We start from the raw sequence: 23,396 nt of genomic DNA on the forward strand, positions 1-23,396 counted from the left end.
ACAACCATCTGTAATGAGTTCTGCCCTGCAGGCATACATGCAGACAGAACACTGTGTACATAATAAGTAAATAAATCTTTAAAAAAAAAAAAAAAGCCTATGAATCTCCAAGATTCAGTCTATGAGATTGACCCAGGCTAACAGTTCAGTCTTTAACTGTGGTACCCCGCAGAGCAGAAAGTTCTGCCTCCAGACCCAAAGTGAGGTCCAGTCTTGCAGGCACACTGGATTTTTTCTTGTAATTTTCCAGTAGCTAGCTTTTACAAATGAGTACTTAGCCTTTAACTGAACAGTGAATGTGTGTTGTATTCATAATTCCTCAGAGAGAAAAATAACATTTCCAGCTCCTCTAGCAACCACTAGAGAAGAAATTAATGAAGTCTGATATTGTGTCCACATATACCTCAAGAGCAGATGAGGAAAGGCTTGTGACTTGGAGTCTTCAGGGGAAGCTGCAGAGAAGTGTCGTAGGACATAGTAGACTAGAGATGAGAGTGAGTGAATTTATAGGTGGTCTGCAAGCTCAGTGGTTGTTTTGTTTTGGTTTCTCTCACAAAGTCTTTGAGTATCTTTTTGAAAATTTACCGGGCCCTTTGAGGTTTTCAATTTGATAGATGTAAGGATAAAGTAGGCAAGACATCATATTTCTGAATGTTCAGTTTTCATCTTCTCAGCTGCTCCGCATTGGCCAGTAGAAACAAGGGTGTGTTGCTGGCCTCTCCTCCAGCTTGCTTGTGTGGAGAACTTACACTTCTTCCCTTTCCTCCCAGTGGGGAGGTACTCTGCATAGTAAACAGTTTAAATTTTTATTACATCAGTCAGGATGGTAACTGCTCGTTTGTGAATACTCCTTCCCTTTCTCTTCCTAACAGAAATTTATTTCACAGTTTGGGAGGCTGGAAATCTAAGATTTAGGTGCCCACAGATTCAGAGTCTGGTGAGGTTTCATTTTCTTCCTGGTCTATATGCAGGTATGTCTTCATGTGGTGGAAGGAATGGAAGAACTTCTTTAGGCCATTTTTTGAGGACACTAAACCATTCATGGGAGCTCTGCCCCTAGGACCTGGTCATCCCCTAAAAGGCTTTCCTTCATAGTACCATTTCCTAAGGGTCTATGTTTCAACCCAGGAATTGGGACAGGAGAACGTAAGGTTCAGACCACACTACCCCATGTTTCTTAAGGAGGGCAGAAGGGACTTGGATACTGTTTCTATTATTTCTGGTCCTTCCCCTCTATAACACAAGGATAGTCATGCTGGCTTCTTATGTGCCCCCCTTGGAAGGTACTTTAGACTTCATAGGGTAGCACTGTCTTTGTGCTGGATGAGTGCGGAGTGAAGCAAGTACAGCTCCGTTCATGTATGTGGCAATCAGTCTTTTACATCCTCGTTCTGCCTTGTCTCAGGGTGGATTTGAGAGACTGAGGGTTTGGCTACTTTGTCACCTTGCACACCTTTAATGCTAGCACTTGGGAGGCAGAGACAAGCTCATCTCTTGAGGTGGAGGTCAGCCTCGTCTACATAATGAGTTTCAGGACAGACAGGGATATGAAAAGAGACCTTGTCTCAACAACAACAACAAAGTTTTATGTTTAATTTTCTAGCAGAGAAACAGGAGTCCACTGAACATAAAATCCTATTTATGTTCCTCTAGTTTCTGGTTAATGATCTTAGCCTTCATAAATACTGATTTTTCCTGGCTTACTCTTTTTGAGCATAATACCATTGCATGTGCATACATTTAAATGTATGTGTGTGCATTCTTGTGTCTGTTAGAGGCAGGAGCATTTTATTCTTAACAATATGCTATCTGGATTGCTTAACCATTTATGCTTGTCAGGCTTTAGATTGGTTTCAGTTTTTCTCTGTTGTAATTAGTTTTGTTGGAATGTGCTTAGCAGGAATTATTTGTGCATTCTGTTTTTTTAAAGATTTATTTTTACTTTTAATTATGTGTGTCTGTGTGTAGATGCATATGAGTATGGGTGCCTGTGGAGGCCAGATGTGTCAGATCCCCGGAGCTGAAGTTACAGGTGGTTGTAGCCACCAGATGGGTGGGTACTGGGAATTGAACTCAGGTCCTCTAGAAGAACAGTGCTGGCTCATAATGACTGAGCCATCTCTCCAGCTCCTATTTGTATATTCTTAAATGTTAATTTTATTTTAACTTTATTCTTGTGTATGAGTGTTTTGCCTTCATGTATATCTGTATCATGTGCCCAGGGAGTCTACATCGAATATCTTGGAACTGAACTTACAGACACTTGTTAGCTTCATGTGGATGCTGGATAGAACCTGAATCCTCTAGAAGAGCAGCCAGTGGTCTTAAGTCATCTCTCTAGCCCCTATTTTTAGTGTGCCTTTGTGTGCATGCGAGCACATGCCTGAGAAGGACAGGGCTTAGATCCCACTAGAGGTCGAGTTACAAAAGGTTGTTGTAGATGTAACCAACTGTCTTATTAAATAAGAAACACAGAACCAATGTAAAAGAGAAAGCCAAGAGGTCAGAGCTCAGAGCTAAAATCTTACCCTTGCTCCTGCGTTGCTCCTACCTCTCCGAAAGAGAGCTACTTCCTGTGTGTATGTCTTTACATAGTCTTTCTGTTCTGCCTTCTCATTGGCTGCAAACCCAAACACATGACTGCCTCATCACTGCCTGTCTGTACAGCCCTCCAGGTCTTAAAGGCATATGTCTCCAATGCTGGCTGTATCCCTGAACACACAGAGATCTGTGGGATTAAAGGCGTGTGCCACCACCGCCACGCTCTTGCTATGGCTCTAATAGCTCTGACCCCCGGGCAACTTTATTTATTAACATACAATCAAAATCACATTTCAGTACAAATAAAATACCACCAAAGGTTGTGAGCCACTGACATGGGTACTAGGAACCAAACTCAGGTCATTAGCAAGAATGGCATTCCAGTATTAATATTTGTTTCCCAGTTGCTTTGGTTTGGGTTGTTGAAATGGTCTTTTGCTCTCCTGACCTCAAGTACAAAATAGTTCAGCTTTATCCTCCCTACTGTTGGGATTATAGGAGTGTGCTGTTACCAGGTCTCAGCTTAGTTATATATTAAGAACTATGAGGTGATACCTGAGATACTTTCTTTTAATTTTTGTGGTGTTAAGGATTGAACCCAGGGACTTGAATATACCAGCCATGTGCTCTACCACTGACCTACACCCCCATTCCTGGAAACACGTTTCACATGGAGCTTTCAGTGCCATTGAGGTGTCTGGTGTTCCTCCCATTTCTGTGCCTTGTTTTGTTAGTTTTTAAGACCATAACAATGAAGGCATGCACTATGGGGTTCTGTTCCTGTAGCCTCTGCTCCATCCAGGGATATGTGGCTGTATGATCAGAGTGAGTAGATCTGCACAGTGTGAAATGTACAGTTCCCATTAATATAAAAGTTTTGACTCTCTCACTTAGCTGCTGTGTGCTGGTTAGCTTTGGACCAGGTCTCAAGTGGAGTGAGTGGTATTGTAGTAGCTAGTAATTGAAGATTAGTGACAGTTCACCTTTACAATTTTAACTGTCAATATTTGGCTTCTTAATGTCAGTTCAGACCTAAGAACTAAAATAGCACAAGCTCTCGAAACATTGGACACCTTTTTACTGACTAATATAGAGATCCTATTCTTAGGGGAAAGAGTAAGGATTTCTTCCCTGGGGTTGGACTTGGTGACATACACACACCTTTAATCTCAGCATTTGGGAGGCAGAGACAGGCAGATCTCTGTGAGTTCCAGGCCAGCCCGGTCTACAGAGTGAGTTCCAGGACTCTTCACAGAGAAACCCTGTCTCAAAAAAAAAAAAAAAAAAAAAAAAAAAAAAAAAAAAAAAAAAAGGAAGAAAGATGACTTAACTCCACTCCCTAGTAGCTAACAACAGCAAAACTCAAATACTTTAGTTCAGCAACCCTGATAAAATGAAAGCTTACTCAGTCATACTTTTAACCTTCCTTTCTTGATAGTTATTTTTAGAAGTTTTTATAAATTGTGTCTGCTATTTTAGGAGCAGTTGCTTTCAAACATGGAATGAGTCAGATTTTAAAAAGCAGGCCTGTGTGTTGCTCTGAACAGAGCAGAGTGTCTCTAACATTTGACTGATGTAATATGAAGATTTTTGAAGTATTGAAAGAAAAATTAGTTTATGTGTGTATTTATTGTTACAAGTGGTTAGCCTTTACTGTTATTTAGTGTTATACCCTCGTAGTTTTCTCTAGAATAAAAGTGTGGATTCTTACCTTCTGGAAACCTGGGAATGTGTGTATTGGCATTGGGAAGACTCACTTTACAGTCAGTAAACATTCTTCCAGTTCTTCCTTCCAAAGGTGTGTAACTAAGTACATGAAACAAAGTCTCAGGCATGTATGCCACATCACAGCAAAGTAAACCTACAAGTGTACCCTGGGTCCTGTAGGAGTTTGCTGGCCTTTACTATCACACCAAGTTCCTTAAACTACCTGTTCCCAATCTTCCTGGCAGACACCTACCATCCTGGCTTCTCAGTAAGTTTTCTAGTTCCTGTGGCAACTGGATCCTTCTCTGTGCCTATTAAGTAAACTGCTGGGCATGGTGGGGCACTGCTTTAATACCAGCATTTGGGAGGCAGAGGCAGTCAGCCTACTGTACCTACATAGCATGTTCCAGACCATCCAGAACTACATAGTGAGACCTTATCTTAAAAGGAAAAAAAAAAAAAATTAAAAGAAAGAAGAAAATTCAATCTCCATAGCAGGCTTTGGGTGAAACTTGTAAAAAAAAAATTTCCCTTTGTCATCTTTCAGGCCTACTAAATGTCCTCTGCTAATGATAGTGACTGCAGTTTGTAGCTTTTGTGTGTTCTGGGCACATAGTAACTCAGTTAATCTCCATAACTGTTCTGGGATTTTTAAGGAGAAATGGAAGCTCAGTACCATTTAGCGATTGTCTCAAATTCACAGAGGCAGTAAGAGTTCAGCCAAGCAGATGAGCCCAGGACTGCCTGACTCCACACTCGAGCCTCTTACCACTCTGGGATGCCCTCTGTTTTCCTGCTTTGCTGCCCTGCCTCCTGGGAACCGAGACATCCAGAATTGATGTGTTAGTCCCCCAGAAAGCTGTGTATCTATATAAGAATTTGGAAATTTTTTTCTTTTTGGGAATGTTTTTAGACCGGGTCTTGTGTAGTCCAGGTTGACCTTGTAATCCCAATGTATGGCCTTGAACTCCTGATCCTCCTGTTTCTACCTCCCGAATGCTAGGATTACAAGTGTGTGCCATCCCCTGCCCAAGGTCAGATTTATACTCCATTTTTTGATACACTCTAAAATTGAAACTTTATTTTTCAGAGATATAAGGAAAGAGCCCTGAATAAAAGATCAATGTGAACAATAAAACACTCCTACCTTTTATTGTACTGTGAGTTCCTGTTTAACAACTTCCTGCTAAGATTTTTTATTTTATCATGTCTGCATTAAGACTTGCTCAAATCGGGGCTGGAGAGATGGCTCAGTGGTTAAGAGCACTGGCTGCTCTTCCAGAGGACCTGGGTTCAGTTCCCAGCACCCACATGGCAGCTCAACTTCTGTACCTGCTGTTCCACGGGATCCGACACCCTTACACAGACATATGTGCAGGCAAAATGCCAATGTACATAAAATAAGAATAAAGACTTTCTCAAATCAGTCTCAGCGTAGCCTTCCCCTTTTCCTTTCTATCTGTGCTATTGTATTTTAGACCCCTCTGTGACTGCCTGGCTGTTTGCTTTGGGCCTTGTACAAAGCTGTGCCCTTCCCTGAGGCCCTTTCCTCATTGTAGGTGTTAGGTGGAGCTGACGTGATGGCAGTGGGGGAAGCAGAAGCCAGGAGCAGGGACCTAGAGGGACCATAGCACTTGAGCTTGACCCGTGTGTCCAAAGCAGTGACACAGTTCAGACCACAGCTGGGGTCACACACAGGGTGGGCTGATTGAAACAGAAAGTAAAAACATGCACTGGGAAGATGACTTAGAAGAGATACCCCTGAACTCTACGCTAGATAAAAAATTTTGCCATGCAAATTTTGTTTTCAAGGATTAATAGAAGATTTTTTTTAATGCAAAAATAGAGTCATCCTGGCTAAACTTAATAGGAAAGATTAAATATTTGGTCCCATTTTCCTTCCTGGATAAGTTTGTTTTGAAAACATAGTACTAGAAAAGAACAGCCCAATTCTCAGCACAACTCCTAAAAGTGAGTTCTCAGGAGTAGGTCTGAAATGAGGATAAACATTTGCTGATATTGCGTAGGTCCCATGTGCAGGATCTTCAGTGTGCCCTTTTGTGGTGGTATTCTAATTGTACTGAAATGTGATTTTCATTGTATGTTAATAAATAAAGATCCCCGGGGGTCAGAGCTATTAGAGCCATAGCAAGAGCGTTGTGGTGGTGGCGCACACCTTTAATCCCAGCACTTGGTAGAAGAGCTAAGTAGATCTCTGTGTGTTCAGGGATACAGCCAGCATTGGAGACATACTCCTTAAAGACCTGGGGGGCTGTACATTCAGACAGTGACGAGGCAGTCACGTGTTTGGGTTTACAACCAATGAGAAGGCAGAACAAAAGACTATAAAAAGATATACACACAGGAAATAGCTCTCTTTTGGGAAGCTAGGAGCTCGCAGGAGGAAGGGTGAGATTTTAGCTCTGAGCTCTGACCTCTCGGCTTTCTCTTTTACATTGGTTCTGTGTTTCTTATTTAATAAGACAGTTGGTTACATCTACACCCTTTACATTTGGGGTCATTTTACGGAAGCGCACACTCACGGTTAAGCAAGGCCCTTGTGCTCAAGTGCTTGATTTGCTTCTTGGGGAGATCAGTTCTCGACATCTTGGCTCCTGGCACACTTCTGCCATACAGATTTCTTAGTGTGAGTTTATACTCAGTCTTGCTTTGTCTCAGTGATGTAGGATTCTCTTTGATGTTGAGCTTTGTGTGTGCCTGTGATGACAAAGCCAGGTTTGAGAGTGGGGTGAGAGAAGCAGTCTTTGAAGCCCTCTCCGGCCACTCGTTGTCGAGTTGGCCGTCCCTGTTTAAAGGGATGGATTTAACTTTTGAGTAGGGAATAAAGATGCTTAGAGCAGAAGATGATGACCTTAAAATCAAATACCAGGCCAGGTTTGGTGGCACCAAACACATGGAATTTTAGCACTTGGGAGGTGGAGGCAGGATCAGGAGTTCAGGGTCATCCTCAGCTAAAGAATGAGTTCAAGGGCAACTTGGGATACATGAGACCTTGCCTCAAAGGAATAAAAAGGATTTTCAACACTTTTATGTTTTTTTTTATTAGCATACGTTAATTACAGAAAACAGTGGGCTTTTCTTCTCTCTTTATGAGACAGAATCTCTGTAGCCCTGGCTGGCTTAGAGCTAGCTGCAAAGAGCAGGCTGGCTTCTAAGTCGCAGAGCCTGCCTCTGCCCCCCAAGCACTGGGATTCAAGGTGTGCACCACCATACCCAACCACAGTGGGCTTTTCATACTTGTTTATAATATATATGACATTTTCATTTTATAAAATTTGGTCATATTCATCCTATCCCATCCCCATTACCTAAATGTCACTGATTATAGTGCTTGCTGTTTTAATAAGAAATTTAAACCCCATAGAGACTCAATAGCTCTCCCTAACAAATGCAAATGTAGTAGTTGCAGATGGTTGTAAGCCGCTGAATAGGTGCTGGGAATTGAACCTGGGTCCTCTGGAAGAGCAGCCAGTGCTCTTAACCTCTGAGCCATCTCTCCAGCCAACATGATTTATTTTTTTATGTTAAAAATGACAAACACCTCTACTTATGAGTATGCAAATTTGCTTTCATTTTCAGTGATTGGCATGATTACATTATTCCAAATAATTGTTATGTCAATTAATGTTTGATTTGTATTCTTATTTTCTTTATCCATTACTCAGAACTGTGTAAAAATTTTCCTAGCTACAGTCACAAGCAGAAAAGTTTAAGAAACCCAGCTGAGTAGCTGCGATATGATCAATGGCTGTGCAGAAGCAATGGCCCACCCAGCATGTAGTCATTGCCACTTCCACTGCTAGAGGACCTCTTGCAGAAGCCCAAGGAGTTACCCGTATGCTAGTAAATCTTCATCCAAATTCAAGATTGTTCAGCTTTTGTAAACTAACAGACAGCAAGTACACATAGTTATTCATTTAACTTAATTGCATACCAGTTATAGAGCTATGGGCCATCTACTGTATGTACCATTTTCTTTTGTTATTGCCTCATCTAGTCTACATTCAAGGTTATTAATTGCCCAAGATCACGTTTGTTGAGACTAGACCTAAAATCTTAAAATTTAATTGTTTAATGTGTGGGTATGCTATGGGTACCTGCAGAGGTCCGAAGAAGAATCAGATCAACACCTCTGGAAGAAGAGCATGTGCTCCTGAGTCGTGTCTCCAGCCCCTAATCTTTTCCCCCACAGCAGTCTTATGCTCTGCTGTTGCCAAACTGATCTTGTGCTCCTAATTTATGTGCAATGTTAAAATGAACTTCATTTTCAGGTGGAAGATTTGTGAAAAACACTATTGTTGGAAGTTTTTATGGAAAGCTCTTGGTAATTACAGACTTTTTGTGTGCCACAGAGCAGAGCCAACACATACCATCTGGAGGCATTGTAACACCTTTTCTATGTGTACAATTTGAGGCTACTTTGCTAGATCAGGGAAAGTTAACGGAGAAAGTAAATTTAATGGAGATTTAATTGGATAAAATGCCAAATGCAAGCTTAGCAAAAACTAATAAAATGAATATAATTTTCTAGAGTAGGACAAGAACTGGTGTGAAGCCTAGTGAGCAATAGAGGTAGATGCAGTGAGATGGGAACAGTTGGTTTAAGTGACACTAAGTCATGGAAACAGAAGGCTAGCATGGTTTCGAGAAGAGAGAAGTCATGAAAGGTCTACTCTGAGGCAGGGGTATGGCACTTGTCTGTGATCAGTACTTAGGAGGTAGAGACAGGAGGATCGTGAGTTCAGGCTCAGCTTGGCTCCATAGTGAGACCCTAACTCAGAAAAAAAAAAAAGAGTTTTAGAAGGAGCTAGTAAGCTTGATTTCTAAGACTTTTAAATTGGAATTTAAAGACAGGTATGGGCTAGCTTAAGGGAGTGGGTAGCTATAGGATGGTGGGTATATTTTTCTGTAGACTTCAGAACTGACATCTGAAGCTAATTAGGGTGTTTGTAGCAAGGAGAACACATGAAATGTTTTAACTTATTGGTAGTATTAGATCTGTTATAAATGTAATGCTAATAGGACTACAATTTCAGAAGCTTTTTTAAAATTACATGGGAAGCCTGGCGTGATGTTCTACGTAATCCCAGCATTTGGGAGGGGAGCAGGAAGTTCAAGGTCATCCATGGCTATACAGGCAGGTCAAGTCCAATCTGGGCTACATGGGACCCAGTTCCAAAAACAATTCATATGAGAGAGCAAAATTGAGTCCATTAAGTTTATTTGGACTAAATAAAGTAAATTAATTTGGTCTTGAACAAGTTTAGAAAGAACATTTGAGAAGAATGTATATTTGAGGATGAGCCCTTAGCTTTGAGTATCACAGGAGAGAGATGAGTATTTATACACAGAGAATTTATACACAGGGACAGTACTGAAAAGTAACATTGGCATTTGTAATTCTAGGATACTTTGGTGCTTGAACCTTGAACTTTGCTCTAGTTCTGCTTGATGACATATCTGTTAAAAGTGTGTATGAGTGAGGTGGTATTGTGTTTCCTGAAATATTGTGCACCCTAATAAACTTATCTGGGGTCAGAGACAGAACAGCCACAATATTAAACATAGAGGATAGGCAGTGGTAGCACACACCTTTAATCCTAGCATTCCAGAGGCAGAAATCCATGTGTTCAAGGATACAGCCAAGCATGGTGACTCACACCTTTAATCCCAGAAAGTGAGCCTTTAATCCCAGGGAGTGAGGCAGAGTGCAGAATGATATATAAGGCATGAGGACCACAAACTAGAGGCATGTGGCTAGTTAAGCTTTCAGGCTTCTAGCAGCAGTTGAGCTGAGATTCATTCTGGATGAGGACTCAAAGGCTTCCAGTCTGAGGAAACAAGACCTGCTGTGGGATGTTCTGTATGGCAAATGTGTTGCTCTGATTGGTCAATAAATAAAACACTGATTGGCCAGTGGCTAGGCAGGAAGTATAGGCAGGACTAACAGAAAGAAAAGAAAGAACAGGAAGGCAGAAGGAGTCACTGCCTGCCGCCTCCAGGACAAGCAGCATGTGAAGATGCCGGTAAGCCTTGAGTCATGTGGCAAGGTATAGATTTGTGGAAATGTATTAATTTAAGCTGTAAGAACAGTTAGCAAGAAGCCTGCCATGGCCATACAGTTTGTAAGCAAAATAAGTCTCTGTGTTTACTTGTTTGGGTCTGAGCAGCTGTGGGACTGGCGGGTGACAAAGATTTGTCCTGACTGTGGGCAAGGTAGGAAAACTCTAGCTACAAAGACCAGCTGAGAATTTGGCCAGGTGAGGTTAGCTGTGGCTTGTTCTGTCTCTCTGTTCTTCCAATTCATCCCAATACTTAGCTCCAGGTTTGTTTTTATTAATAAGAACTTTTAAGATTCCTGCTACATATGAGTGCAGCAGAGTCCCAAGAAAACCAGCTGGCGTGATGAAGATAGGCAGTGGGAAAGATTGCAGCCTTTCAGTTTTCAAGGGTTTTGACTCAAAGACACCAGAGATGAGAAAATAGGAACAGAGAGTTGGATATGGTGGTGCAGAAACTTGAAGAACAGCAGTGTCTAAAAGTAAGGCTCACAGGTAAACTGGAAGTCCAACCCAGCTCACTGCCTGGTCTCAGAAGGCTGTCAAGCTACAGATTGTTTTTATGCTTTTAGATGGAGGAAAGAAGAATATTATTCAGTAATGATTGAAAATTACATGAACATCTGATTTTTTTTTTTAAGCCCATTCAGCTTACTGGACCACAGGCATATCCTCAGTTACCAGTTGTTTAGGCTGCTCTTATACCACAGGGATAGAGCCAGTGGGTACTACAGGACGTAAACTGTTTACTCTCTCTTTATAGGAAAAGTTTGCAACCCCTGGGATGGACTAATAAAATGAGAGTTGTTTTTTCTGGAACAGAAAGGCTATAGTAACTGGAATAAAAATGTTAAATATACAAAGAGGTTATTTATATAACTGGCACCACGCTGCTTGATATTCTATTACTTTTCTGCCCAATTCAGGAGCCATTGGCCTCCTGTGACTATTTAAATTTAGCTAGCATTATATACAAGCTAAGAATTCAGTTTGTTGAGCTACAATAACCGACCACATTCTAAGTGGCTAGTACAGCCTAAGTGCCCGATAGCTTCAAGTGGCCTAGAGACTGCTGCATCCAACAGTGCAGACGAAGAGCACTCCATCATTCAAGTTCTGTCGGACGTTGCTACACAGTAGTAAGCCGTTGCTTTCACCTTGGACCTGCCATTGGTGAAGCTTCTCAAGAACTGCTAGAAAATGGGGTTATCATTTTCATTCTTTTAGACACAGGAAAGAGGAACCTGCCTAGACACTCAGCTGGGGTCAGAGTTAGGATTTAAGCCTTGGGCAGCCTAGCTTCCCAAGACAAGGGTGAGAAAGGATACACCTAATGATAGCGGTTGACTTGTATTATGTGATTACAATGTAGGCCTGCAGATTTTGAAAGTGAAAACATAGAAAGTTACATGGAATATAATAAGTCTAGAGAAATCTAGAGATAAACTGAATTAGATTTTTAGAGACCTTTCTTTCTTTTTTTTTTTTTGTGATATATATTTTTTATTTTACAATACCATTCAGTTCTACATATCAGCCATGGGTTCCCCTATTCTCCCCCCTCCCACGCCCTCCCCTTACCCCCAGCCCACCCTCCATTCCCACCTCCTCCAGGACAAGTCCTCCCCCGAGGACTGTGATCGACTTGGTAAACTCAGTCCAGGGAGGTCCAGTCCCTTCCTCTCAGACTGAGCCAAGTGTCCCTGCATAAGTTCCTGGTTTCAAACAGCCAACTCATGGAATGAGCACAGGACTTGGTCCCACTGCCTAGATGCCTCCCAAACTGATCAAGCCAATCAACTGTCTCACCTATTCAGAGGGCCTGATCCAGCTGGGAGCCCCTCAGTCTTTGGTTCATAGTTCATGTGTTTCCATTCATTTGGCTATTTTTTTTTCAATAATTGAGTAAAACTGAAATTTATTATATGCCACAGTCGTCCTAGGGACCTCCATGCTATATATATAGCCTCTATGGTTCTATGGGTTGTGGTCTGATTGTTCATTTTATATCTAGAATCCACCAATGAGTGAGTACATACCATAACTGTCTTTCTGGGTTTGGGTTACCTCACTCAGGATGATTTTTTCTAGTTCCATCCATTTGCCTGCAAATTTCATGCTTTCATTGTTTTTCTCTGCTGAGTAGTACTCCATTGTGTATATGTACCACATTTTTTTCATCCATTCTTCCGTTGATGGGCATCTAGGTTGTTTCCAGGTTCTGGCTATTACAAATAGTGCTGCTATGAACATAGCTGAGCATGTATCTTTATGGTATGTATCAGCATTCTTTGGGTATATGCCCAAGAGTGGGATGGCTGGGTCTTGAGGTAGTTCGATTCCTAATTTTCTGAGAAACCGCCATACTGATTTCCATAGTGGTTGTACAAGTTTACATTCCCACCAACAGTGGAGGAGTGTTCCCTTTGCTCCACATCCTCTCCAACATTGGTTGTCATTGGTGTTTTTGATCTTAGCCATTCTAACAGGTGTAAGGTGGTATCTCAGAGTCGTTTTGATTTGCATTTCTCTGATGATTAAGGATGTTGAGCATTTCTTTAAATGTCTTTCAGCCATTTGTAGTTCTTGTTTTGTGAATTCTCTGTTTAGCTCTTTAGCCCATTTTTTAATTGGACTGTTCAGAGCTTTGATGTCTAGTTTCTTGAGTTCTTTATATATTGTGGAGATCAATCCTCTGTCAGATGTGGGGTTGGTGAAGATCTTTTCCCAATCTGTTGGCTGTCTTTTTGTCTTATTGACTGTGTCTTTTGCCCTGCAAAAGCTTCTCAGTTTTGAGAGGTCCCATTTATTAATGGTTGTGCTCAGGGTCTGTGCTGTCGGTGTTTTATTTAGGAAATGGTCTCCAGTGCCAATGCGTTCAAGAGTGCTTCCTATCTTCTTTTCTATTAAGTTTAGTGTAACTGGATTTATGTTTAGGTCTTTGATCCACTTGGACTTGAGTTTTGTGCATGGTGACAGATATGGATCTATTTGTAATCTTTTACATATTGACATCCAGTTATGCCAGCACCATTTGTTGAAGATACTTTCTTTGTTCCATTGTATAGTTTTGGCTCCTTTGTCAAAAACCAGGTGTTCATATGTGCATGGATTAATGTCAGGGTCTTCAATTCGATTCCATTGGTCCGTATGTCGGTTTTTATACCAGTACCAAGCTGTTTTTATTACTATAGCTCTATAGTAGAGTTTGAGGTCCGGGATGGTGATGCCTCCAAGGGTTGCTTTATCGTATAGGATTCTTTTAGCTATCCTGGGTCTTTTGTTTTTCCATATAAAGTTGAGTATTTTTCTTTCCAAGTCTGTGAAGAATTGTGTTGGGATTTTGATGGGGATTGCATTGAATCTGTAGATTGCTTTTGGTAAGATTGCCATTTTTACTATGTTAATCCTACCTATCCATGAGCATGGGAGATCCTTCCATTTTCTGATATCTTCTTCAATTTCTTTCTTTAGAGATTTAAAGTTCTTATCAAAAAGGTCTTTCACTTGTTTAGTTAGTGTTATCCCAAGGTAATTTATATTATTTGTGGCTATTGTAAAGGGTGATGTTTCTCTGACTTCTTTCTCAGCCCTTTTATCATTTGTGTATAGGAGGGCTACTGATTTTTTTGAGTTGATCTTGTATCCTGCCACTTTACTGAAGGAGTTTATCAGCTGTAGAAGTTCCCTGGTAGAGTTTTTGGGGTCACTTATGTATACTATCATATCATCTGCAAATAGTGAAAGTTTGACTTCTTCCTTGCCAATTTGTATCCCTTTGATCTCCTTTTGTTGTCTTATTGCTCTAGCTAGAACTTCTAGTACTATATTGAATAAATATGGGGAGAGTGGACAGCCTTGTCTTGTTCCTGAATTTAGTGGTATCGCTTTGAGTTTCTCTCCATTTAATTTGATGTTTGCTGTTGGCTTGCTATAAATTGCTTTTATTATGTTTAGAAATGTTCCTTGTATTCCTATTCTTTCTAAGACCTTTATCATGAAGGGGTGTTGGATTTTGTCAAAGGCTTTTTCAGCATCTAGGGAGATGATCATGTGGTTTTTTTCTTTCAGTTTGTTTATATGGTGTATTACATTGACTGATTTCCGTATGTTGAACCATCCTTGCATCCCTGGGATGAATCCTACTTGGTCGTGATGGATGATTGTTTTGATGTATTCTTGGATTCAGTTTGCCAATATTTTGTTGAGTATTTTTGCATCAATGTTCATGAGGGAGATTGGTCTGTAGTTCTCTTTCTTTGTTGCATCTTTGTGTGGTTTGGGTATCAGGGTAATTGTAGCCTCATAAAAAGAGTTTGGTAGTGTTCCTTCTGTTTCTATTGTGTGGAACACTTTGAAGAGGATTGGTATTAGTTCTTCTTTGAAAGTCAGGTAGAATTCTGCACTGAAACCATCTGGTCCTGGGCTTTTTTTAGTTGGGAGACTTTTGATGACTGTTTCTATTTCTTTAGGGGTTATTGGTCTATTTAAATGGTTTATCTGGTCTTGATTTAATTTTGGTATTTGGTATTTATCCAGAAAATTGTCCATTTCTTCCTGGTTTTCCATTTTTGTGGAGTACAGGTTTTTGAAGTATGATCTGATGATTCTCTGGATTTCCTCATTGTCTGTTGTTATGTCTCCCTTTTCATTTCTGATTTTGTGAATTTGGGTGTTCTCTCTTTGCCTTTTGGTTAATTTGGCTAGTGGTTTGTCTATCTTGTTGATTTTTTCAAAGAACCAACTCTTTGTTTCATTGATTTTTTGTATTGTTCTCTTGTTTTCTATTTCGTTGATTTCAGCCCTCAATTTGATTATTTCCTGGCGTCTATTTCTCCTGGGTGAGGTTGTTTCTTTTTGTTCTAGAGCTTTCAGTTGTGCTGTTAATTCATTGGTATGGGATTGCTCCATCTTCTTTATGTGTGCATTTAGAGCTATGAATTTTCCTCTTAGCACTGCTTTCATAGTGTCCCATAAGTTTGGGTATGTTGTACTTTCATTTTCATTGAATTCTAGGAACTCTTTAATTTCTGTCTTTATTTCTTCCTTGACCCATTGATGTTTCAGGTGGGTATTATTCAGTTTCCATGAGTTTGTGGGTTTTCTATAATTTTTGTTGTTATTGAGTTCTAACTTTAAGGCTTGGTGGTCTGATAAAATACAGGAGGTTATTCCAATTTTTTTGTATCTGTTGAGATTTGTTTTGTGTCCAAGCATGTGGTCAATTTTTGAGAAGGTTCCATGGGGTGCTGAGAAGAAGGTATATTCTTTTGTGTTAGGATGGAATATTCTGTAGATATCTATTAGGTCCATTTGAGTCATAACATCTGTTAGGTCCTTTATTTCTTTGTTAAGTTTCAGTCTGGTAGATCTATCTTTTGGTGAGAGTGGTGTGTTAAAATCTCCCACTACTAATGTGTGGGGTTTGATGTGTGTTTTAAACTTTAGTAGTGTTTCTTTTATGAATGTGGGTGCTTTTGTATTTGGAGCATAAATGTTTAGAATTGAGACTTCATCTTGGTGGATTTTTCCTGTGATGAATATGTAATGTCCATCCTGGTCTCTTTTGATTGATTTTAGTTTGAAGTCTATTTTATTAGATATTAGGATAGCTACACCAGCTTGTTTCTTAGGTCCATTTGCTTGGAAAACCTTTTCCCAGCCCTTTACTCGGAGGTAGTGTCTGTCTTTGGAGTTAAGGTGTGTTTCTTGTATGCAGCATATGGATGGGTCCTGTTTTCTAATCCATTCTGTTAGCCTGTGTCTTTTTATAGGTGAGTTGAGACCATTGATATTGATGGATATTAATGACCAGTGATTGTTAATTCCTGTTATTTTTTTGGTTGTGTTGTGTTGTCCTTCTGTGGTGTATGTTGGTGTAGGATTATCTATTGCTTGATTTTTCATGGATGTGTTTAGCTTCTTTGGGTTGAATTTTCCCTTCTAGTGCTTTCTGTAGGGCTGGGTTTGTGGACAGGTATTGATTAAATCTGGTTTTATCCTGGAATATTTTGTTTACTCCGCCTATGGTGATTAAGAGTTTTGCTGGGTATAATAGTCTGGGTTGGCATCCATGGTCTCTTAGTGTCTGCATGAGGTTTGTCCATGATCTTCTATCTTTCATAGTCTCTATTGAGTAGTCTGGTGTTATTCTGATGGGTTTGCCTTTATATGTTACTTGGTCCTTTTCCTTTGCAGCTCTTAATATTTTTTCTTTATTCTGTGTGTTTAGTGTTTTGATTATTATGTGGCGAGGGGACTTTTTTTTTGGATCCAGCCTATTCGGTGTTCTGTAAGCTTCTTGTATCTTCATAGGTATTTCTTTCTTTAGGTTAAGAAAGTTTTCTTCTATGATTTTGTTGAATATATTTTCTGTGCCTTTGAGTTGGTATTCTTCTCCTTCTTCTATCCCTATTATTCTTAGGTTTGGTATTTTCATGGTGTCCCAAATTTCCTGGACGTTTTGTGTTAGGACTTTTTTGTCTTTATTGTTTTCTTTGACTGACGAATCTATTTTCTCTATCGTGTCTTCAGTGTCAGAGATTCTCTGTTCCATCTCTTGCAATCGGTTGGTTATGCTTGTTTCTGTAGTTCCTGTTCGTTTTGTCAGGATTTCTATTTCCAGCATTCCCTCAGCATGTGTTTTCTTTATTGTCTCAAATTCATTTTTCAGATCTTGGAATGTTTCTTTCATCTGTTTAATTGCTTTTTCTTGGCTTTCTTTGATTTCTTCCCATTTTTTGTTCGTTTTTTCTTCCATTTCTTTAAGGGAGTTTTTTATTTCCTCTTTAATGGAGTTTTTCATTTCCTCTTTAAGGGAAGTTTTTATTTCTTCTTTAAGGGAGTTTTTTATTTCCTCTTTAAGGAAAGTTTTTATTTCCTCTTTAAGGTAGTTTTTCAATTCCTCTTTAAGGAAAGTTTTTATTTCCTCATTGAGGGAATGTTTTATTTCTTCTTTAAGGGCCTCTATCATCTTCTTAATGTCATTTTTAGGGTTGATTTCTTCTGTTTCTTCTGTCATGGTATGTTTAGGTCTTGCAGGTGTAGAATCACTAGGTTCTGATGTTGCCATATAGGTCTTTATGTTGTTGCCTGTATTTTTGCACTGGCGCCTACTCATCTCTTCCTCTGTGAGGTGCAGGTGGTGTCTGTGTCTGAGAGTGCCTCTCTTGTTCTAATTTTTAGTCTTGGTTTAGTAGGGGTTCTTGGTTAAATTGGTGCTTTTGGGCTATTTCTTTAGGGGCAGCTGATTTCGATCGGTGAATTATATACTTATGATTCTGGTGATCTGGTTTGGTGTCTGGGTAGCGCCTTCTTCTGTGTTCTCAGGTCACTTTTTGTTCATTTGTCAACTCCTCAGCTGATCTTGTTTCTTCAGACTTTAAACTGTAGGCATCTGAATCCTCTCCCAGATGGGTTTCAGCTGAGCAGGGTAGTCTCACCAACACCTCCAAGTTGTTGGGTTTCACAGGATCAGCAGCTGGGCCCTGGGTTGTCCTCAGACGGAGTGTTCAGATTCGTTCTGGTTCTGACCCACGGAGATAGCTTCTTCCCCAGATGTTGGGGTTAGGGGCGTCCCTGTTCCAAGCTGTGTCTGCTTGTCTCCGTCCCTGGGCCTGTTTACCTCTGCGGTCCGCCGCCGGGCCTGTATGTCCCTGTCAGCTGCCGCTGGGTCTGTCTGCCTCTGGGGGCCGCCACCGGGCCTGAATGTCCCTGTCGGCCGCTGCACGTCTACCTCAGCAGGCTGCCGCTGGGCCCGTCTTCCTCCACAGGCCGCCGCCACAGGCCTACCTGCGTCTGCTTGTCTTCGCCGCCGGGCCTGTCTACCTCTGTGGACCGCCGCTGGGACTGAATGTCTCTGCCAGCTGCCGCCGGGCCTGAATATCTCTGTCGGCTGCCGCCGCTGGGCCCGTCTACCTCAGCGGGCTGCTGCTGGGCCCGTCTACCTCCGCGGGCCGCCGCCGCAGGCCTACCTGCGTCTGCTTGTCTCTGCCGCCGGGCCTGTCTACCTCTGTGGGCCACCGCTGGGCCTGAATGTCTCTGCCGGGTGCTGCCGGGGCTGAATGTCCCTGTCGGCCGCTGCCGCCGGGCCCGTTTACCTCAGCGGGCCGCCGCTGGGCCCGTCTACTTCTGTGGGCCGCCGCTGGGCCTGAATGTCTCTGCCGGCTGCCGCTGGGTCTGAATATCCCTGTCGGCTGCCGCCGCTGGGCCCGTCTACCTCCACCGGCCCCCGCCGCAGGCCTACCTGCGTCTGCTTGTCTCTGCCACCGGGCCTGTCTACCGAGACCTTTCTTTCTTTACTAGATGTCAGAGTATTTGTATTCAGGTATGTCTTCATAACAATGTTAGCGAAAATTCCTTTGACCAAGTAACCCATCATCTAGAAGTTTTGCTTTCACAGCAGTTGTATATATTTGTCTTTAATTACTCAAACATTCTGTGGTGCTGAAACGTCATGTCCCATCATCTTTTTTGCTGAAATGACCAATGGCATATTTTTATGTAAAGAGACATATTGGGTGGCTGGAGCCAGTGTGGCTATTGAGGTGCTATTTCTTGAGTAGAAGTATAGAGTTTGCCTGTGAAACTGTTTATGAAGGCTAATAATGTCTTTAGGAGTTTAGCAGATGAACACAGTAATTTTATTAGACTCCACCTGTTTGTAGTATCAATTTTTTTGTCTGTATTTTAGCATTGTGTTAGACACTGTTTAGACACTTTATAAATGGCAACCAGTAATCTAGCATAGCCCTACAAGATAAAGATTACCACCATTTTGCAGATAAGAAAACTGGAGCACCCATGAGGAAACTGACATGTTACATAACTTGGCCCAAATCACACAGTTAATAGTGATTGTACAAGGTTTGGAACCCGGGCAGTCTGGCCCACAGTTTATACTTTGGTCTGCTCTGTTTTACCTCTAATGACAGTGTACTTAATTATTAGTTTAATTTTTAAGGTTTTCTAGTGGGGGAGAGGCAAGCATGTAGAATTCAGGGACAGTCTCAGGAGTTGATCTGGATAGTGAGCTCAGGTCGTCAGACTCACACAGCAAGCAGTTTTTCCTGCTGAGCTGTCTTGTCGGCCCTTTTGGCCTGTTATATTGCACATTGTGTATCGTGTTTTGCTTTTTGGTGAGTGGGGTGTTAGCAGGTGTTGAGTACTGGTGAGGTCAGAACGGCAGTGTGGCTTTTAATGGCTGCCTCTTGGTCTCAGAGGAAGCCACAGCAGTCTCAACTCAGTCTTAAGTGAAGATATTTGCCCCATTAGCTCTCTTTCAATTTTTGTTTAGCACCAAAAGTATTTCAGGACACATATGGCTTCCTGGGAAGCTTCATCTGTATCTAGGAGACATTTTGAAAGCTTTAGTACAAAGATGCCTTTTAGTCCATGTTTCCTAAAAAGTTGAGTTAGCTCTTTTATGTAGCTAAAGTTTGCCAGGCTTGCCCACAGTCAGGACAAATCTTTGTCACCCGCCAGTCCCACAGCTGCTCAGACTCAACCAAGTAAACAGAGACTTATATTGCATACAAACTGTATGGCCGTGGCAGGCTTCTTGCTAACTGTTCTTATAGCTTAAATTAATGCATTTCTATAAATCTATACCTTGCCACGTGGCTCATGGCTTACCGGTGTCTTCACATGCTGCTTTTCATGGCAGCAGCTGGCAGTGTCTCCCTCTGCCTTCCTGTTCTTTCTTTTCTCCTCTCTGTTAGTCCTGCCTATACTTCCTGCCTAGCCACTGGCCAATCAGTGTTTTACTTATTGACCAATCAGAGTAATTTGCCATACAGAGCATTCCACAGCACTTCCCCTTTTCTTTCTTTTTTTCTTTCTTTTTTTTTTAAAGGAAGGTTTTAACCTTAACAAAGTAAAATTACATATAATTTGGGAATTTGGGCGTAGCTTCTCTTACTACTTCCTGCTGGAGGTGGGCGCTGCATCTTATGGGGACACAAAGAAAATTTTAGGATTATGGAGTAGTCCGTGAGGCTATATCATCTGAGCCAGTTGCCTTCACACCATTCTGGATGTTGGATCATCTGGGCCATGGTGTCATCGGAGACCTTTCAGGGGGTCTTGGCTGGTCAAACCTGATGTATCTTAATCTGGAACAAATCCATAGCCTCTGGCTTTCTGTGGAAACAAAAGCAGAGCCTCCTTTCCAAAGCAACATATCCTTACATCCAAATTTTGAAGTCAAGGTGCCTTTAAAAATACACATTTTGGCATAACTCAACAGCTTTTGTAATCAAATGTTTTTCTTCAGTTACAAATATCAAAGAGAACATAATCCAGATTCTCTCTGTGGTAGCCATCTTTACGTGGCTTATTTTTTATATTACCTTGAGCCTATTGCTTTAAACTGCAGCCTTTTAAGACTGAAATGGCGCTGTGGCTGCTGGCTCTGCCCACTTCAGCTTCCCAACATGGCGGAGGTACGTTTTCTGCCAGCTCTGGGAGCCATCAATTCTCAGAAATAGTGGGTCTATGCTTCTATCAAAGCAGTGTGTAGCCCCAGAAAACTTTTTTTGTTTTGTACTAGCAAAGGCTAAATCCACCACGCAGCTTAATGTGCCACTTGCAGAGGCCTCATTCCCGCCATATTGCAGGTCAAGCGCACATGCCAGGAACCCGCCATAGTAGATAGTAGCTCAAACATGCAGGCTGCAGCTAGCTTGAAAGAGACAACTAGGAACTGTTTTTAGCTCCGTTTTAGAATCTTTTCACTCAGGTTTTAAGTGGAATCTCTTGCCAACACGTTGGGCACCATTTGTAGCTAAAGTTTTCCAGACTTGCCCACAGTCAGGACAAATCTTTGTCACCCGCCAGTCCCATAGCCGCTTAGACCCAAACAAGTAAACCCAGAGACTTATATTGCTTACAAACTGTATGGCCGTGGCAGACTTTTACTAACTGTTCTTATAAATTAATCCATTTCCATAAATCAATACCTTGCCACATGGCTCATGGCTTACCAGCATCTTCACATGCTGCTTGTCATGGTGGCTGCTGGCAGTGTCTCCCTCTGCCTTCCTGTTTTTCTTTTCTCCTCTCTGTTAGTCCTGCCTATACTTCCTGCCTAGCCACTGGCCAATCAGTGTTTTATTTATTGACCAATCAGAGTAATTTGCCATACAGACCATCCCACAGCACTTCTCCTTCTCCTTGGTGTTAAAATTGATCTAGTCCTTGTAAACGATCTTCACTGTTACTAATTGTAGTGTGCCATTCTCAGATTGATCATAACTGTCCTCCAACTCTAGACAATGTGGTCATCTCCTGGCTGTTTAAGAGAGCACATATGCATGGGATTATATTCACAGTGTGGTTGATTGAAAAAATTGAACCACTGTAGCAGCATTTCTTGGTTGTGGTGTGTTTTAAAGGAGAGATTGCTGATTTGTTTGTTTTGTGTTGAGAAAGTTTCTCTGTCCTAGAACTTGTTCTGTAGACCAGGCTGGCTTCAAACTCAACAGATCCACCTGTCTCTGCCTCCCAAGTGCTGGGATTAAAGTGTATGCTCAGTGAAAGTTTTTTTTATGTTTGTTTGCTTGCTTGCTTGCTTGCTTGTTTATTGAGACAAGGTCTTTGTAGCACTGGTTGTTCTGGAACAGAAACTACTTTCTAAGAGATAATTTTGTTTCTATTTAGGATTGTGTGAATGTGTGTGTGTGTGTGTGTGTGCGCGACGCGCGCGCGCTTGCTCTGAGAGTCTAGAAGAGGGCATCCAGTCCTCTAGAGCTGGAGATACGGCCGTGAGCTAAACTGGCAGGGGTGCTGGGTACTGAACTCGGTCCTCTGCAAGAGCAGTACACCCTCTTAACCACCTCTCCATCCCCTACAAATAGAAACTACTTTTGTGCTGTCGAATGAAGTGCTGCATTTGGAAATCAGACTTTTAAAAACAATGAGAAAAATGCTTTTTAAAATACCTTATTCAGTATTTTAGAAAATTTAGAATTTAAAAAGCATTAGAAATATTGGAGACACATCTGTAAAAGTTATATAGCTATGTTTTAAATGCATATAACTCATTAATTGAATATTTATAAGAGAGTGGTTTAATACTAGCATGACCTGTGTCTTCTTCAGGGTTCATGTTCTAATCCTGTGCTTCCTTATTTTAGGCTGAGATAGAGCTGTTTGTTAACCGGCTTGACTCCGTGGAATCTGTTCTTCCTTATGAATATACAGCGTAAGTTTCCTGCTTGTTTTTTTTTTTTTTTTTCTTATAAGGAAACATTTAATTGAAGTGGCTTGATTACAGTTGCAGAGGTTCTGTAAGATGAATTGCTAAATGGTTATTAAATTAAAAAAAAAAAAAATCCCAGAGCCAGATATTGGGTTAAAAGGTGAGAGATCAGGGAGGCAGAAAGAAGCCAGTCACATTCTTAACCATTAGAAATCCTCAGCCAAAGAGAGATCCTCCAGCTTGGTTTTATTTAAACTTTTATGTGACGCATCGGAATTTTGTATATAGAACTTTTAATTTTTCTACAGAAATAAATTTGTATTCATTTCCTAAATGCATAGGGCCTGAAGATTTGGGTAGAGGTGGTAGAGACAAGGGCTCACTGGCTGGCTTCAGACTCTTTGCAAATCTCAGCCTCTCAGGTGTTGGAATTACAAGAATATGCCACCACACCCAGCTCAAAAACACTTTCAGATGAAACATGTTGTTCTGGGGCTAAAGAGGTAGCTCAGTAGTTGAGAGCACATGATGCTGTTCCAGAGGACCCAAGCTCAGTTCCCAGCACCCACATGGTGGCTGGAAACTGGCTAGAACTCCAGCTGCAGAGGATCTCACACTTCTTGTGGCCGCCCTGGGTGCCTGCACACATGTGGTGGCATCTTGCGCACACACAGATACAGATTCTGCTTGGAAAAATGGGCTGTTCTTCTTATGTTGCTTTGCAGCATAACAGATACAACCAAACAACAGTTTTCCTTTTTTAATTGACTGTAATAAAACAACAACATAATTTTATTTTCTTTTTTCTTTTTTTTTTTTTTTTTTTGGTTTGTCGAGACAGGGTTTCTCTGTGTAGCTTTGCACCTTTC

General features: G+C 41.3%; 1 protein-coding gene across 1 annotated transcript in view; it reads left to right on the forward strand.

Annotated features, from left to right (window-relative positions):
• Tm9sf2 (transmembrane 9 superfamily member 2) overlaps positions 1-23,396 on the forward strand; it is a 62,437-nt gene that overhangs the window by 2,702 nt on the left and 36,339 nt on the right. The window contains exon 2 of the mRNA XM_006978775.4: positions 22,463-22,530. Within this exon, the coding sequence (XP_006978837.1) occupies positions 22,463-22,530 (68 nt within the window). The remainder of the gene's footprint in view (positions 1-22,462; positions 22,531-23,396) is intronic.

Source organism: Peromyscus maniculatus, chromosome 9 (assembly GCF_049852395.1).
Source record: "Peromyscus maniculatus bairdii isolate BWxNUB_F1_BW_parent chromosome 9, HU_Pman_BW_mat_3.1, whole genome shotgun sequence".
In the NCBI taxonomy this organism is placed as follows: Eukaryota; Metazoa; Chordata; class Mammalia; order Rodentia; family Cricetidae; genus Peromyscus; species Peromyscus maniculatus.